At 33.2% G+C, this 15,426-nt stretch overlaps 1 protein-coding gene across 1 annotated transcript in view; it reads left to right on the top strand.

Moving 5' to 3' along the window:
- CADM2 (cell adhesion molecule 2) overlaps positions 1-15,426 on the top strand; it is a 240,398-nt gene that overhangs the window by 158,075 nt on the left and 66,897 nt on the right. Inside the window, exon 6 of the mRNA XM_033855945.2 lies at positions 3,392-3,570. Coding sequence (XP_033711836.1) covers positions 3,392-3,570 — 179 coding nt within the window. The remainder of the gene's footprint in view (positions 1-3,391; positions 3,571-15,426) is intronic.

Here is a 15,426-nt window from a genome sequence, read left to right as displayed (position 1 = left end):
ATGAGTTGTCTATATAATTGGATGATATAAATTATTGTATTATTCTAATGTTTTTAGATGACAAACTTTTACTAAAAAACTAAGTGACTTTTTTTTACCATACTGCTGATCTACTTATTTTGATACAATTTACAATATTTATTATTTGGTTCACAACTTTTATTTCTTTTACAAAATTTTGTCAGAAAAAATACATATTCTTCATCTTAGAAAAGCTGTGGTAGTCATAGACACCACTTATCAAAACCTATGTTCTAATTGTGTTCACGACAACAAAGCATAAGTTCAACGTTTTCACCAAAATAAACAAATAATTAAAGCTTTTTTGAAAATAATTTATAATGGTAAGATAAAATCATGTTTAAATTTAAAAATTTTGACATAGAAGAACTAGGAAAATATTCCTCATGTTAGAACACAAGGGGTAGTGGGAAAAGCATTGACTATGGATTCAGACCAGCGTTTGAATACATCTCTAATCATCTATATTATTATCTGCATTATATTTTTAAAAATGATACTCACCATGTTCTTACGAGGATTATAGTAAATCTACGTAAAGTAACTAGGACATTGTCAACACATGGTGATAGATACTAATAACCATTCTTATCATTAACAATTACATAAGACTGAACTCTTTGAAGACAGAAATTCATGATTCATTTATCCTTTCTTCCCTGAAAGCAGATTTTGAGAATTGTTTGCAAGTATTTGATTAAAGGAGAACTGTCAGTTTCTATGAGTTCAGTTTTTTCTTAGATTCCACATATAAGTGAAGTCATATAGTATCCGTCTTTCTCTGTCTGACTTTTCCACTTAGCATAATGCCCTCAAGGTCCATCCATATTGTCACAAATGGCAGGATTTCCTTCTTTTTTTTTAATGACTGAATAGTATTCCATTACATTTGGAATTTATTTTCTTTATCCATTCATTTGTAAATGGACACTTAGGTCGTTTCCATGTCTTGGCTATTGTAAATAGTGCTAAAATGGATATGGGTGCAGATACCTTTTTGAAACAGTGATTTTTCCCCCCTTTGGATATATACCCACAAGTAGAATCACTGGACCATATGGTAATTCTATTTTTAATTTTTTGAGGAACCTCCATACTGTTCTCCATAGTGGCTGCACCAATTTACATTCCCACCACCAGTGTAGGAGAGTTCCCTTTTCTCCACACCCTCCCCAACAGTTATTACTTCTTGTCCTTTAGAAGGCAGCCATTCTAACAGGTATAAGTGTTATCTCATTGTGGTTTTGATTTTCATTTCCCTGGCTGTTAGTGATGTTGCGCATCTCTTCATGTACCTGTTGTCCATTTGTATATCTCCTTTGTAAAAATTGTCTATTCAGATTATCTGTTTTTAATCAGGGTTTTTGCTGCTGACTTGTATGAGCTCTTTCTTTATTTTGGATATTTACCCCTTATCTTATTTACCCAGACATAATATTTGCAAATAATTTTCTCATTTCATAGGCTGCCTTTTCATTTTTTAAGTTGTTTCTTTTGCTGTGCTGAAGCTTTTTAATTTAACGTGGTCCCACTTGTTTATTTTTGCTTTTGTTGTCTTTGCTTTTGGTGTTAAACCTGAAAAATCATCACCAAGACCAATGCCAAGGAGCTTCTTTCCTGTTTTACATTTTCAGGTCTTACATTCAAGTTTTTAATCCATTTTGAGCTGATGTCTATGTATAACGTAAAATAGGGGCCCAGCTTTATCTTTTTGTGTGTGGCACTTCAGTTTTCCCTGCACTATTTATTGAAGAGACTGTCCTTTCCCCTATTGTGTATTCTTACCTCCTTTGTCAAAAATTAATTGACCGTATATTCATGGGTTTATTTTTGAGCCTTCTATTCCATTTATCTATGTGTCTATATTTTTGCCAATATCATACTCTTTTAAGTACTATATCTTTGAAATATCATTTGAAATCAGGAAGTGTGAAACCCCCAGATTTTTCCTTCTTTCTCAAGATTGCTTGCCTATTTGGGGCCTTTTGTTGTTGCATACAAATTTTAGGATTGTTTGTTCTTTTTATGTGAAAAATGCCATTGGAATTTTGATAGGGATTGCATTGAATTTGTAGATTGCTTTGGGTAGTATAGACATTTAATATTAATTCTTTCAATCTATGAGCAAAGACCATCTTTCCATTTATTTGATCTCTTCAGTTTCTTTCATTAATGTCTTATAGTTTTCAGTGTACAGATCTTTCACCCCCTTGGTTACATTTTTTTCTAAGTATTCTATTCTTTTTGATGCAATTATAAAATAGATTTTCTTAATTTCTGTTTCTGATATTTCATTGTTGATGTATAGAAATTCAATTGATTTTTGTCTATTGATTTTGTGTCTTGTAACTTTACTGAATTCATTTATTAGTTTTAAGAGCTTTTTAGTGGAATTTTTAGGGTTTTCTTTATATGCTATCATATCATCTGCAAATGAAGACAGTTTTACTTCTTCCTTTCCAGTTTGGTTACCAGTTATTTATTTTCCTGCTTAATTGCTCTGGCTAGGACTTCCAGTAAAATGTTGACTAAAAGTGGCCAGAGGCAGGGGTGGGGGATAGGGGAAATGGGTGAAGGTGGTCAAAAGATACAAAATTCAAGTTTTAAGTTCTGAGGATATAATGTATAGTATGCCAACTATAGTTAATAATACTGGATTGTATATTTTAAAGTTGTTAAGAGAGTAGATCTTAAAAGTTCTCATCACAAGAAAAAAAAGAAACTATGTGAGGTTATGGATGTTCACTAAACTTATTGTGGTTATCATGTGGCAACATTTACATATATCAAATCATTATGCTCTGCACCTTAAACTAGTGCAGTGTTGTGTGTCAGTTATATCTCAGTAAAGCTAAGGAAAAAAGAAAAGAAAAGAGATAACTTGCAGAAAAGAAAACCTCTAGAGGGATGAGAAAGCAGGAAAGGTAAGGGGGAGAAATTTCAGGTGGTTTCAGGCAAAGCTGTGCTCCCACAATGGTGGCCCCAAATGCAAAGGTATAATTCCAGATACCTCTGTGGAAGGCTGCTCCAATAGCCCACAGGCAATCCTCCAGAGACCAGCAGGTATGAGACATTTAGCCACAGAATCTGGGCTGCAGGACCTGCTATCTATCAGTGACTACTATAGTGACTCAACTAATTAGCTCCTTAATACATGTCTGCTTAGTTAAGGAGAATAGAATAAAATTATAATTGCCATACCTCCAAAATCTTCTGAGTGAGTGCATTATGATTCTTTTGGTACCTTACAGAAGTTAGCATATAGTTATCCATGAAATGAGTGTTAAATATTTATAAATTGCTTAATTAATTCACAGAATATGTAACATTTCATATGTTTTTTGTTTATATGCATGTTTAAATCCAATAGGCCAGAACCTGTTTTGTGGACAAAGGATGGCGGAGAATTACCAGATCCTGACCGAATGGTTGTGAGTGGTAGGGAGCTAAACATTCTTTTCCTCAACAAAACGGATAATGGTACATATCGATGTGAAGCCACAAATACCATTGGCCAAAGCAGTGCAGAGTATGTTCTCATTGTACATGGTGAGTACCTTTTGACATTATTATACATGCAAGAATGACCTGAAAAACTGCTTAAATTTATCAAAATCTTTAGAATAATAAACAAATTTAAATGGGTTTTCTTTTTCTTTCACAAGGACTTCTCATAAGTGTAAATATCTTCATGATTCACAATTAATATGTTTCAAGTCAAACTAATAAAATAAAATTACAGCCTATACTTGAAATAAAATTTATGTTTGTGAAAGATTTTTTAATTATAAATATACTGTATAATATTTGGTGGTGAATAGTAAATCATATTAATGGTTTTCTTTACGTTTTATGCTTTAAATTATAAATCAGAATCATGAAAACAATATTTTCCCTGAGTTAATTTTGGTAGTATTATCATAAAAATATGCTTTATAATCACTATTACTAGTTTTACAAAGAGAGATAGCATGTAATCGAGATGTAGCAAAGACAGAGGTGTACAATACTAGTGAAAACTGTACTAATTTCTTATGAACAATAATTTGAAACACCCACAGACATTTTTTTCTCCTCTGCAATAATCTCACAATTTGAGTAAATATAGGAAAATGGCAAAAAGACATGCCAATACCCAAGATTAAAAAGAATCTCTGTTTTTCCTAAACTCCAAAAGCCAGGACAAGTTGTCCATGAGGTAGCTTTAACATATTGTTAGACGAAGATGAACTTTTCTGAAATCGATTAATATCACAATAAACAAAATTAGTCAGGTTTCTTTATTACAAGACTTCTCAGAGTTTATTTATAGGGTACAATGTGAATCTCCAAGAGAAAAAAGCATTAGAGAATGTAAGATTTTTCTCATATAGTTCACCAAGAAAACATTTTTTTTAAGACTAATGTTGTGTTCTACACAATATTACAGTATTTGAATGAGTACTGTGTAAAAATTACACAATGCTGTAATAAATCCAATGGATCTTAGAAATCCTGAAGGGAGTACATTTATTTGAAATCTTTCTCATGAACCTAAGTATAAAATAACTGTAAGAAGCATGGGTTAATTTTATACCTTTCCAAAAAGGAATTTGGGGGATAAAGTCTAATTCTTTGTAAAGGGATTTAATTTTAGGGGAAAAATAATCCCATTTGTGTTTTTTCCCAAGATGTTTACTTTTTTATGATACAGGCCAAAATTGGAGAAAGAATAGTGTATTAAATCAATTTACAACTTTATTTTCAAATTGCCTTAGTGTCTACCATTTCTCAGTTCTTAATAACACTTTTGTTCTTGAAGGCAAACAAAGTCTTGCATTGAATAGACTGTCCACATATAAACATCTTGAAGATAACAGAGCTGAGAGAGTAATTTCTAGTATCTCATGAATTGTGCAAATTCCAGCTTTTGGGAAAGATCAGCCTAATCAAATTAGACTGATAAATTGGAATTAAATGTAGTAACCCCCTGTAGATAAACCCTACCAGGCTCACTGCCAGAGAGAATATAACAACCACTGAGTGTGTCAAGAAGATAAGTTAGATCCTTAGAGCAGGATCCAGGAGTAGCTTTCAGTTCGTGCTGACCTGGATGTTTAGATCTTGCCGTCACGGAAATGAAGTCTGATTCACCCTCAACTTGATAAGCGCTTGTCTCACCTAACAGTTTTGGAACCTGGGGCATGTTGCATAGCATGTCACATTGTGTTGAAAGCAATATGACATAAAAATATAGAGAATTAGAAGGGAAGTGACAGAAAAAATAATATACTTAGATGAAAAGTATGTTATTTGTTTTTTTAAAGTAATTCAAGTGGGGAAAATTCATATGTTTTCTCAGTGTTTGCAAGCTAGCCAACAGCATGATTTCCTAAATAGCCAAGCTACCTTTAGGTAGTTGGCAGTTGACATATTTCTAATAGATACTTTTCTGAGCACTTTGTAAGAAGTCATTTTTGGCTTTGCTTTTTGAACTACAATTCATCAAAAGCACCCCATAGATTAATGCTATTCATGCTACTAGATAAATTGCTGTGAAGTTCAACAGTGGTTTACCTAGGATTATTGACACAAGTAATGAGAGGCTCGATGAAACAGTGAAACCATATTACACTGTGTTTAAAAAGGGCTCCAATTGGGTTCATTACAAAATAAAGGGTTTTTTTTTTCCTCCTTTGCGCACAGGGTATAATGTTTCATTAGTCACTGGTTGTATAAATATAAAAAGCTACTCTCTTCTGTTAATGGTTTGGCTGTTTCAAAACCCAACTAAATGGTGAAATTTGAGTGGTATTTCAATCTATAATGAATACTGTATGCATTTCAGAATGAAGTGATAAGTGATCATTTGTGAGAACTTTACACTTTTATCTTTTACACCAAGTTTGATTTTACATTAGCTGTGATAATTTAATATAGCTCTAGCACAGAAGAGCCTTTCATGAGCTGAGACTGTCTCTGATTCTACCACAGTTATCTAGGTTCTGTTGATTCTTAACTTGATGGAGGTCAGAGCACTTTGCTGTGAAATCATCTGCTATCTAGGTACCATCCTAATGGTTAGATTTTATTCTTTGGGTGTCAGTGGAAGTGCATTATTTAAATGTTTTCACATTTAATTGTTAACAGCACTGACTTTGTATGTCATGGACACTGGAGTGTTCCCCTCCACCCTAACCCCATGATACCTTTGCAAATTTAAACATTACAATTTCAGATGGTAATTTGAAACTGCCAGTCTGGTTCTCACTCTCAATGAAAGGCCTAACAAAATTCAGTACATGTATACAAATACATGTAAGATAAAACATTACACTTTTGGGGCTTCCCTGGTGGTGCAGTGGTTGAGAGTCCACTTGCCGATGCAAGGGACATGGGTTCGTGTCCCGGTCTGGGAAGATCCCACATGCCGCAGAGCGGCTGGGCCCGTGAGCCATGGCTGCTGAACCTGCGCGTCCGGAGCCTGTGCTTCACAACGGTGAGCGGCCCGCATATCGCAAAAAAAACAAAAAAAATAAAAATTACACTTTAGAAACGTTTGCACTGTAGAGATTCCATTAGGAAAAAAGGTACCATTTTTTCATTAACAAGCACAGCAATGGAAAAATTAATCTGTTAAATTAGTAGCCATAGTGATACTATTAATTCCTGTGAGCACAGTAGTTTTTTGTTTTTTACTTCTGTATAAAAAATATTGAAGTTACTCTCATGTTATTATTGTTATCATGCTATTTATTTCTTTTGAATGGCTAATTACTTCCATATTAATGATCTTGAAATATACTGTTCCATTGCTGTTTTTACTATTTGGAGAACTCAGATCAAAGGAGATATTCATTCATTCACCAAATAAGTATTTAGCATTTATTCACTGAGTGAAATGCGCTATAGGAGCAAAGGTGAATATCACTCAAGAAACTTAGAGTTAAACATGAACGATAAGCATTCAAGTAAGTATAGTACAAAAGTCAAAGAGTTATAGGAGTATGGATATACAATGATGTAGATATTCATAGTTTGTGACAGCATGGTCCAATTGTCTGGAATTACAAAAAAAAATAGTAACACAGTACTCCTGGATTATTTATAAACAAATGGCATACATCATAAATAGAAGTACCCACCAGTGCCAGGAACATAGATAAATAATAAATCAGAGTATTATTATTATACTATTACTAGTAGTCTTATGATACCTTAAAGCAATCTCAGTCCAGTGCTCTGGTACAAAATTTACCCAAAGGTTGTGTACAATTTACTGCCCAAGGTCTTCCCTGAATGGTACCCAGAGCATAAATTAAGTTATCCCTATTGAAGAATGAGAAAATTCTATATTCTTGTTAACTAAGCAATAGAGAAGATCATTAAAAATCAACACTACAGCAAATTAGTAATATAGAGAGAGCAGGATAAAAGTTATAATCACCCTTGTTTCTCTGATGCAACATCAAATTCAGAAAGTTTAGGTAAAATATCCTCTCCTCAAAGAAATGCTACCCAGATCTCCATCTTTTAGTATAGAAATCATAGAAGATACCTATTCATTACACAAGGAATGGCTGCAGAGAACTGAGAATGACCTGAGACTAATCTTATTTTGTGGTTGGGGATGATTCAAGTCCTTATATTTATTTGTCATCCACTTATTTAAAAAGTATTCTTTTGGAAGTGTCAGAACTTTATAGTACCTGGGAAATTTTGAAAGAATATCTATGAAGAGTGGAAAACATAAATTACCACTTCCCCCCAAATCCTATACTTCTTCCTCCTCAACTATCCCAATGCCTTTGACCTCCCTTCACACTCATGCTAGAGAAAGGCATAACCACGCCTCAGAATACATATGGAAGATGGACAGTGGTGCTGGAACTCTTTTACTATCATCTGCCCTCCCCAGAATTCGGGAAGAAATACAGTAATACAAGTAGAAAAAATGAGTAACTTATTTCTTCTTCTGCCAGTAGCTGTACTAACTATGACAGGTCCACACTGTAGAGAGGAGTAAGGGGGAGTCCACTGTGAGCTTCAGTGGAGAGGACACTCCACTTAGGACCCATCTCAGGGCTGTCTCACACAGTCATGGCAGAGTTGAGATGCACTATTCCAGAACTTTGTTCATGATACTCACCATCTCTCTTCAAATTTACTTTTCATATTACCATAGTAGCCCTTATATGAAATTTAAAATTATCTTACCATTACTTTTATTCCATTACTTCACTGTTTTTGACTTACAGAAATAAGCTTTTATAACAATTCATTACTTCTTCATTATCTTAACTCTTGTTATTCTTATTTTGAATAAAATTATCCACTATGCACCTTTCCATATTTTTACTTTTCTTTATATGTACATATTTAGCTTTTTCTAGCAAATTTCATATGTAGGACTGTATAAAAACAAGTAAAATTTTTCATAACTAGTATTATTATTATGGTAGAAAGTGAAATAGTATAAAAAGCTTGTTTATGTAATGCCAATCAGTTTACTGACAGTTGCTGACTTTGTATTCCTAAAATATCACTTGACAGTTAGGGTTTGTGTTATATATTTATTCATGTATCTATTGAAATGAATACTGATGAAAAATGTGATATTGCTTTTTGTTTGTTTGCTTGTTTCCAGGATAATTTACCTCAAAAATAACACATACATAGAATAAGATCCATCATATTTTATTGTTAGCTAGTAAGAACATTTATAAAAATAGTGTTTCAGGTTTTTAATTTTTATAGTAAGAGAATATTACTGCTAGAAATATCTATGTGTTTTCGTTTAGTGAAAGGTATCAAACTATTAAATATGCCTTTCCAGCTTTAAAAAAAATTGATACAACTGCTACTTTCATTTCACTTTACCTTTATTGTTTAATAATAAATGTCAAAATTACGCAGAGGCAGAATGTTGTACACCAAGATATTACAAATTCCTGCATCAAACCAAGCTTCCAAACTTTGTTGTTCATTTAGATACCCGTCTCTTTCAGAGACTACAGGTAAATGCAGGTTCACTTCCCATCCCAGGTGCTGATTCTTCCTTTCAGTCAATTTGTTTACCATGGGAGAGAGGGAAATTGAGTCATGGAGGGTAGCCTTTCTTTCACTTTAACACACATTTCCAAACCATCTGTTATCTCCTTCAAATACTTAACTAAGGTACAAGATATAAATTCAATTGCTTTAGGGTTTTAGTTCCTGATCCTAAATTTAGCAAAATAAATAATACATATATAGATGCATGCCATACTAATTATGAAACAGATTAGGAATATCATAAAGTAATATCCTAAATTTGTGTTTAAATTTGTCTTACTCTAGAACTAAGCAAATATGATTATAATACATACTTTCCTAGTCTTAAGGTATATATTTTATATATTCCTTCTATGATTATCAATGATTTGAAAGCTAATGAGAACTCTCATTAATTAAAATTAAGAGTGTACTTCTGTGCTTCATAGTAAATACATAGCTAGACTAAAAGGTTGGCAGTCATACTTACATTTACTGTTATAATTATCCAGCAACAAAACATTTAGAAACATTGAGAGTCTACATGATTTTTTTTGCTTAGCTGTGCTGTTAGGAAAGGTAATACAGATCAAAATGGAAATAAGAGAGTGAATCTTTGAGCTCAGATAAGTGGGTGGGGAGCAGGAAAGAGAAGACTGGATTAATGGACAGATGTACAGCCAGCCTAGCAAACATTTGAAAGGGATTCAGCTAAAATCTGTTTCCTCACATGGAAACAGACCTACCAGTTGGTAAATTGATTCTGTGTGCTCATAATGAGCATTTTTCCTTTGGAGATGCTTTCTTTAGAAGCATAGATGGAAAAATATACGGTGTAGGAAGAAAAGGATAGAAAAGACATCCATGTGGAACAACAAAGAGTGCACTGATGGAAGAAGCCTATGGCTGCTGCTCTCATCTCCAGTTGAGAGTTTCCAGACAATAAACTAGCTGGATGAGTCTTAAAACAGTACCTTCTTTAATTGCTGAGATAAAACATAGCATCTCTGGACATGAATAAGCAGGGAGAGCTGTGATGCCTGTGGGAAAGGAGTACCTCTGACTGGATGAATATGCTGTTGAACTCTGCAGAGAGAAGTGAAATGGGATCAAGTAGTGGAGACAGGGGCACTGCTTTCATTATAAAGCATTTTGAAAAGTGGATATGTACAGGCTTACTCAACACAGAGTTGAGGCTAAATTTCATCTCTTTAAGATGAGCCTGAAGTGGATAAAGTTTCACCTTTCAAGGTAAAAATTCATTGAGATACCACTCTGAAGTAAATGTTTCTGTGGTACCTAGATGGATCACTGACTAAGGTGTCCATGCGGAAAACCCTCATTCCTGTCTGAAGGGAAGAAAGACTCCACCACCCAACAAATCCAACATTTAAAATGTTTTCCCTTGCACTCTTTATATATGATCTTTTCTGTCAATTTCAGAACAGAAGGGTTATACCCATGGCACTTAGTCTTTCTAGATTTTTTTTTTATGTGCAAAAAAGGCTAGAATATAGCTTTATAAAATGTATAGAGCTCTTCTCCCCAAGTATATATGCATTAATTCATTAGAGAAATTCAATCAATATTCAATCACCCATGGGGGGAAATTGTTGGCATTCCTTTTTAGAAACAATGGCATGCCTAACTAGACGAAGATTTTACATAAAATCTGCTTTGTAGCTTCTTACAAAAATGTAGTTTTCACAAACATTGTAACAACATATAACATACTTGTTCCAGAGTCTAAGAATTATCCTTGAATCTTCTCTGCCCTTCTTTCCAATTCATCAGCAAGTTCTGCTGGCGCTGTTTCCAAACCATTCTCCCAGTCACATATGACTTTATTTTAATTCTCTGCAGGGCATTTATCATTATTTGGTATTTTAGTTGTATATTTGATTGTAGATATGTACATGTACATGTATATGTGTATTATACATGTGTACATATATTGTATATGTATGTATTTATGTGCATATGTTATATGCACAAAGCAGAAATCTTATCTTGGAGCAGTGCCTTCTAAATAGCAGGCAATCAAAAATATTTCTTTAATTAAATTTCTTTATCTCTCTGTTTCTCTCTTTCAACAGAAGAAACCTTAATAAAATAATACACATATGTATGTATAGATACATATATACATACATAAATATGCACAAACCCATATTCACATACATACACATATATACACATATATACCTAAGTGTATATGCGTGTATTTGTGTGTATACACTGCCCTAACTTCTGAACCAAATCAGGGTAATGATATTCATTCCTTGGTCACCAAAATCAAGACCTTTAACTTTCATCCAATATTGGGAAAATAAGTGAGATGTATTTACTTGGCAATCCATATGTAAATGCCACCTTATGGATTTAAGCAGTGCACAGTATGAATAATTGTGTATAGAAGAATTCACATCTCCAATAGAAATCTTTGAAATTAGAAGAGTTTTGCAATTGACTTCACATGTCTGTTTATCTTTTCACAAAACTCTATGACGATAGCTAACTTAAAACTGGATTTGTTTTTTGGAAATCTATATCCTTTCCTTTTTTTTAAAATATATCATCTCTTATAAAGATAACATTTATCTTTAAATGTAAACAGATGTAAAACTTCTCTGATGCATGGCCTGAAAATCCACATCACAATGATATTACTACTAGTAATATTTTACTATTCCAGGAAATGTTTTCTTGAGTATCTGCTGTATATAAAGTGCTAGGCCAGGCACTGTAGATCCTATAATAAATAAGTAAACACTCTCAATTATGCCTGGACTTCTTAGTAAAAATAAACCAATGAGGTGTTTTCACTCATATGTTTTACCATGATGCAATTTCACAGATGTTTCAAGGTCCCCACATTAATTGTAATATTTCAGGAGACATAGCCAGGAGAATATGAAATTCCACGATTAGAAATATATTACTTTGGTAAAATGTTCACTTCTTTATTGAGCCTATATTTTAAATATAAATAATTTGGGGAATGTTATCAATCTGTGTCACCAAATTCCATGTGGGAATTAGTTTATTAAATAAGCTTTTTGAAGGTTAAGAAAGACCCTGCTTTTGCATGAGAACTCTGAATTCTAGGGCTACAGGTGATAGGAGGGCATATTAAAAGTGGAGCTCAATAGGCATTTCTTCACAATTCTGCTTAACATTATTCTTAGTGTTTATTAGGGATTATCTGTTGTGGATACATCCAAGAGACTCTATTTATTAATATGCTTACACAAAAAGTATTTACAAATAGCCCTTGTTGATTTTAAGTTACAGGATAGCAAGTTTATAATAACATTTTTGAAACACTCCCAAGTTCTCCTTTAATTTTCATTTAAATAAGCTTTTATATTGCAATATTAAATATTCTATTTGAATACATTTTACTACCTTTAAAAATCGATTAGACAACAAACATATATGTGAAAATTAGAATTCACTAGAATTAGTGCTGTGTAATAACTTCCAATTTAATGACAGCATTTTTTAACTTACAAATTGGTAACATAGTACAGTAGCACAGTTTAGTTAAGCCTTAAGGATATTTAGTTCAGGATTCCAGAACCCATTGTTACTCTTTTATGGAATTTGTGTATTAAATAAGAAGAGGAATAATTTATGAATAAATGACCAGGTCTAAACTCTGTTTTTTTAGATGAAGAAGCATAGATTCAGAGGGATTAAATTATAGGCAAAATGTCTCTCAGTTATTTTATCACAGAACCTAAATGAAAAATCAAAATATCTGGATTTTTCAATCAGTAATTTTCTACTATATCATACTTTCCCTTGTGTATATTTATATTTGGTTTAAGTTTCTCTTCTAATGGGTGACAGTACTGTTCTCTCAGAGGAAACTGACATCCTCACAGAACTTAAAGTGTTTGATCAAATCATCTGATTTACTTTTTGGTAAAGCACTTTTAGGAAAGAACTCCTAGTATGGAAGTAGGTGGAGCTAAATGGTATGGAATCATTCACTTCAAAGGCATTTTTTTCCCACTTTAAATTTCACTTTCCTTTGTCAGTTTGGAATGTAAAAGAGTATTTTAAAAGAAAAAAAATGCATACATTTTTTTCAAATGACAAACTGATTTTATTCATCAACTTTTCTTGTAATTACGTATGACTTTGGGTTACCACCTACAGTTTAAAATTGCAGTACTTTTTATTTTTCAAGAACAGCTTTTTTTATTGTATGAGGATTCCATTTAGTATGTGAAGCCAGTTGAAGCTATCAGAGGAATAAATATGGATGCATTCAAATATAATTTTTAAAAGGGCTCCTTTTTATGAAGCAGATGAGGTTACCATACAGCTCTGGAAGAAGAGGCATGCTCTGGCTAGTTGAGGCCTTGTCAACCTGGTGGCTGTCATTTAAGTAAGAGCCTTGGTACTGTTATCCATTCTTATGCTATAACCCAAATAGGCTGCTACATGTAGCTGAATATAATGGGAACAGATAAATGTCCTTCTCTGCACAGGCAAAAAAGCAAATACAGTAAACTTTTCCTCTTACAATTGCTTCCAATGGCAGTGCAATTATCAGTAAAGTTAAGGATGCCTGTTATTTTTAAAATTAGGATATGCGAATAACTTCTTTCAAAAAGACACTTCTTACCTTAATACTTCTAGTATACATTGAGTTCTGACTAATAATATTCCACTAATAATCTTCTATATCTCCACTAATAATCCTTGGTTTGAATTCACTCTTGATTATCCTGGGACCACCCAGGGGAGTTAGTGACATAAAGCAGAAAGGAAGTAGACATATGGAGTCCAAACTAAATGGTGGCAGTTTTTCTCCCGATTGAACACTAGTCCTTAGAGAGAAACAAACAGTTTGGGCTTCTGGGACTCTTTAGACTTAATTTTGCTCTGAAAATCCATTCTGAATGGGCCAGAATGCAATTTTTAAAAAGAGAAACTGCCACAAAACAAAAGAGGTTGACAAGTTAGAAATTATTGTACACTGAATTTGTAGAGAACAGAACATACCTTTAACCTGAAAAGCTCGTTACTGGAAAAAAGGTGCTGTACCACTCTTCAGTTTATTGTATACAGTGCTTGTTGGAACTGATTTCATTTTGACAAGGTTATACAGGATCTTTTGTGCTCTAATAAGCTCCAATAACAAAATGTGGTTGCATTTTTCGAATTCCTTCATTAGGATGTGAAAAAAAGGGCCCCTTTTCTATTATTTTGAATTGGATATTGTGATTTAGAGCTCTAACACTTTTAAAAACATTGAAAGACTGCATTTGGAATATAAGATTCTTCAGTATGCTGCATTTTAATTTTCTAAATTATTTTTTAGACTTGAAGACTCTTAGCAGGAATTCCTAAAAATTACCTCATGAATGGTAAAAGGAGGAGAGAGGACAGTCTTTTACAGAGATTAACCATGTGTAAGGCTCAATTACTGTTTCACGTTATTAAAAGTGATACCATTTCCTATCTATTGACAACATTGCTATTACCACCAAAAGATGCATTATTTATAAAGCACCAGTCAAATTCAAAGCATAGAGCTAGGAACCCTAAGGAAGCACAGAAATATACCATGGAGTTGATGTCTAATTCTTCTGTTAGCTTATCATCTTATTGGTTCATGAAAAAAAAACAAAAACAAAAGAAAACACTAGTAATCATTAAGTGCCAAATGAAAGTGATAGCCTCCCGGTTTTCAACCACTGATTTCATGAAGAGCTCTGATATGTATTCTGTTTACGGTGAACTTTATTATTAATAAAAGTTAGAATAATTGAGTGTATTAATTGATTATGTTAATTAGAGAAAATTTTTAAATGTTACCATAGTGCTACACATGTATTTTGATAAGTAGGGAAGGAGAGAGAGAGCTATGTAGCTGGTGAGAGACACATAACCCTGGGTGTGTTCATAGTAGTGTGTCATGAATGTAAACATCTTTGTCATGGCAGCGGGGTATAGATAACAAAATGAGGGAAGCAGAGGTAAACTCGGAAAACACAAAAAGTATTCAGAGAAGGGGAATTTATGTGGTCAAGGAAGTCTTCACAGAGCAGGTAGGAATCAGGCTGAAACTTGAGAGTGGTGTTTCACTAGGTACATCAAGAAAAGGGAGACTATTCTAAGATGAGATTGGGTGATACTGAGGGGTTGGGTCAGAGTAAATTTGCCCCAAGTCAAAATCATATTTTTAAAAACAAAGACAAGTTGATTTATAAAGATTGAGCTTACAGTTTATTGGAAAGATAGGTACATAAACATACATGTCATGGTCATATAATGTATAATAAACATGTGTAGAGGTGTGTGCAAAGTGCTTGAAAGCACACTGAGGGAAGGTATTAACTCTACAGAATTGGGGGATGCTTTACAAATGAGATC

The sequence above is a fragment of the Tursiops truncatus genome, chromosome 4, assembly GCF_011762595.2.
Source record: "Tursiops truncatus isolate mTurTru1 chromosome 4, mTurTru1.mat.Y, whole genome shotgun sequence".
Lineage (NCBI taxonomy): Eukaryota > Metazoa > Chordata > Mammalia > Artiodactyla > Delphinidae > Tursiops > Tursiops truncatus.
The sequence above is the reverse complement of the archived record's forward strand: the minus strand, read 5'-3'. Positions and strand labels throughout refer to the sequence as shown.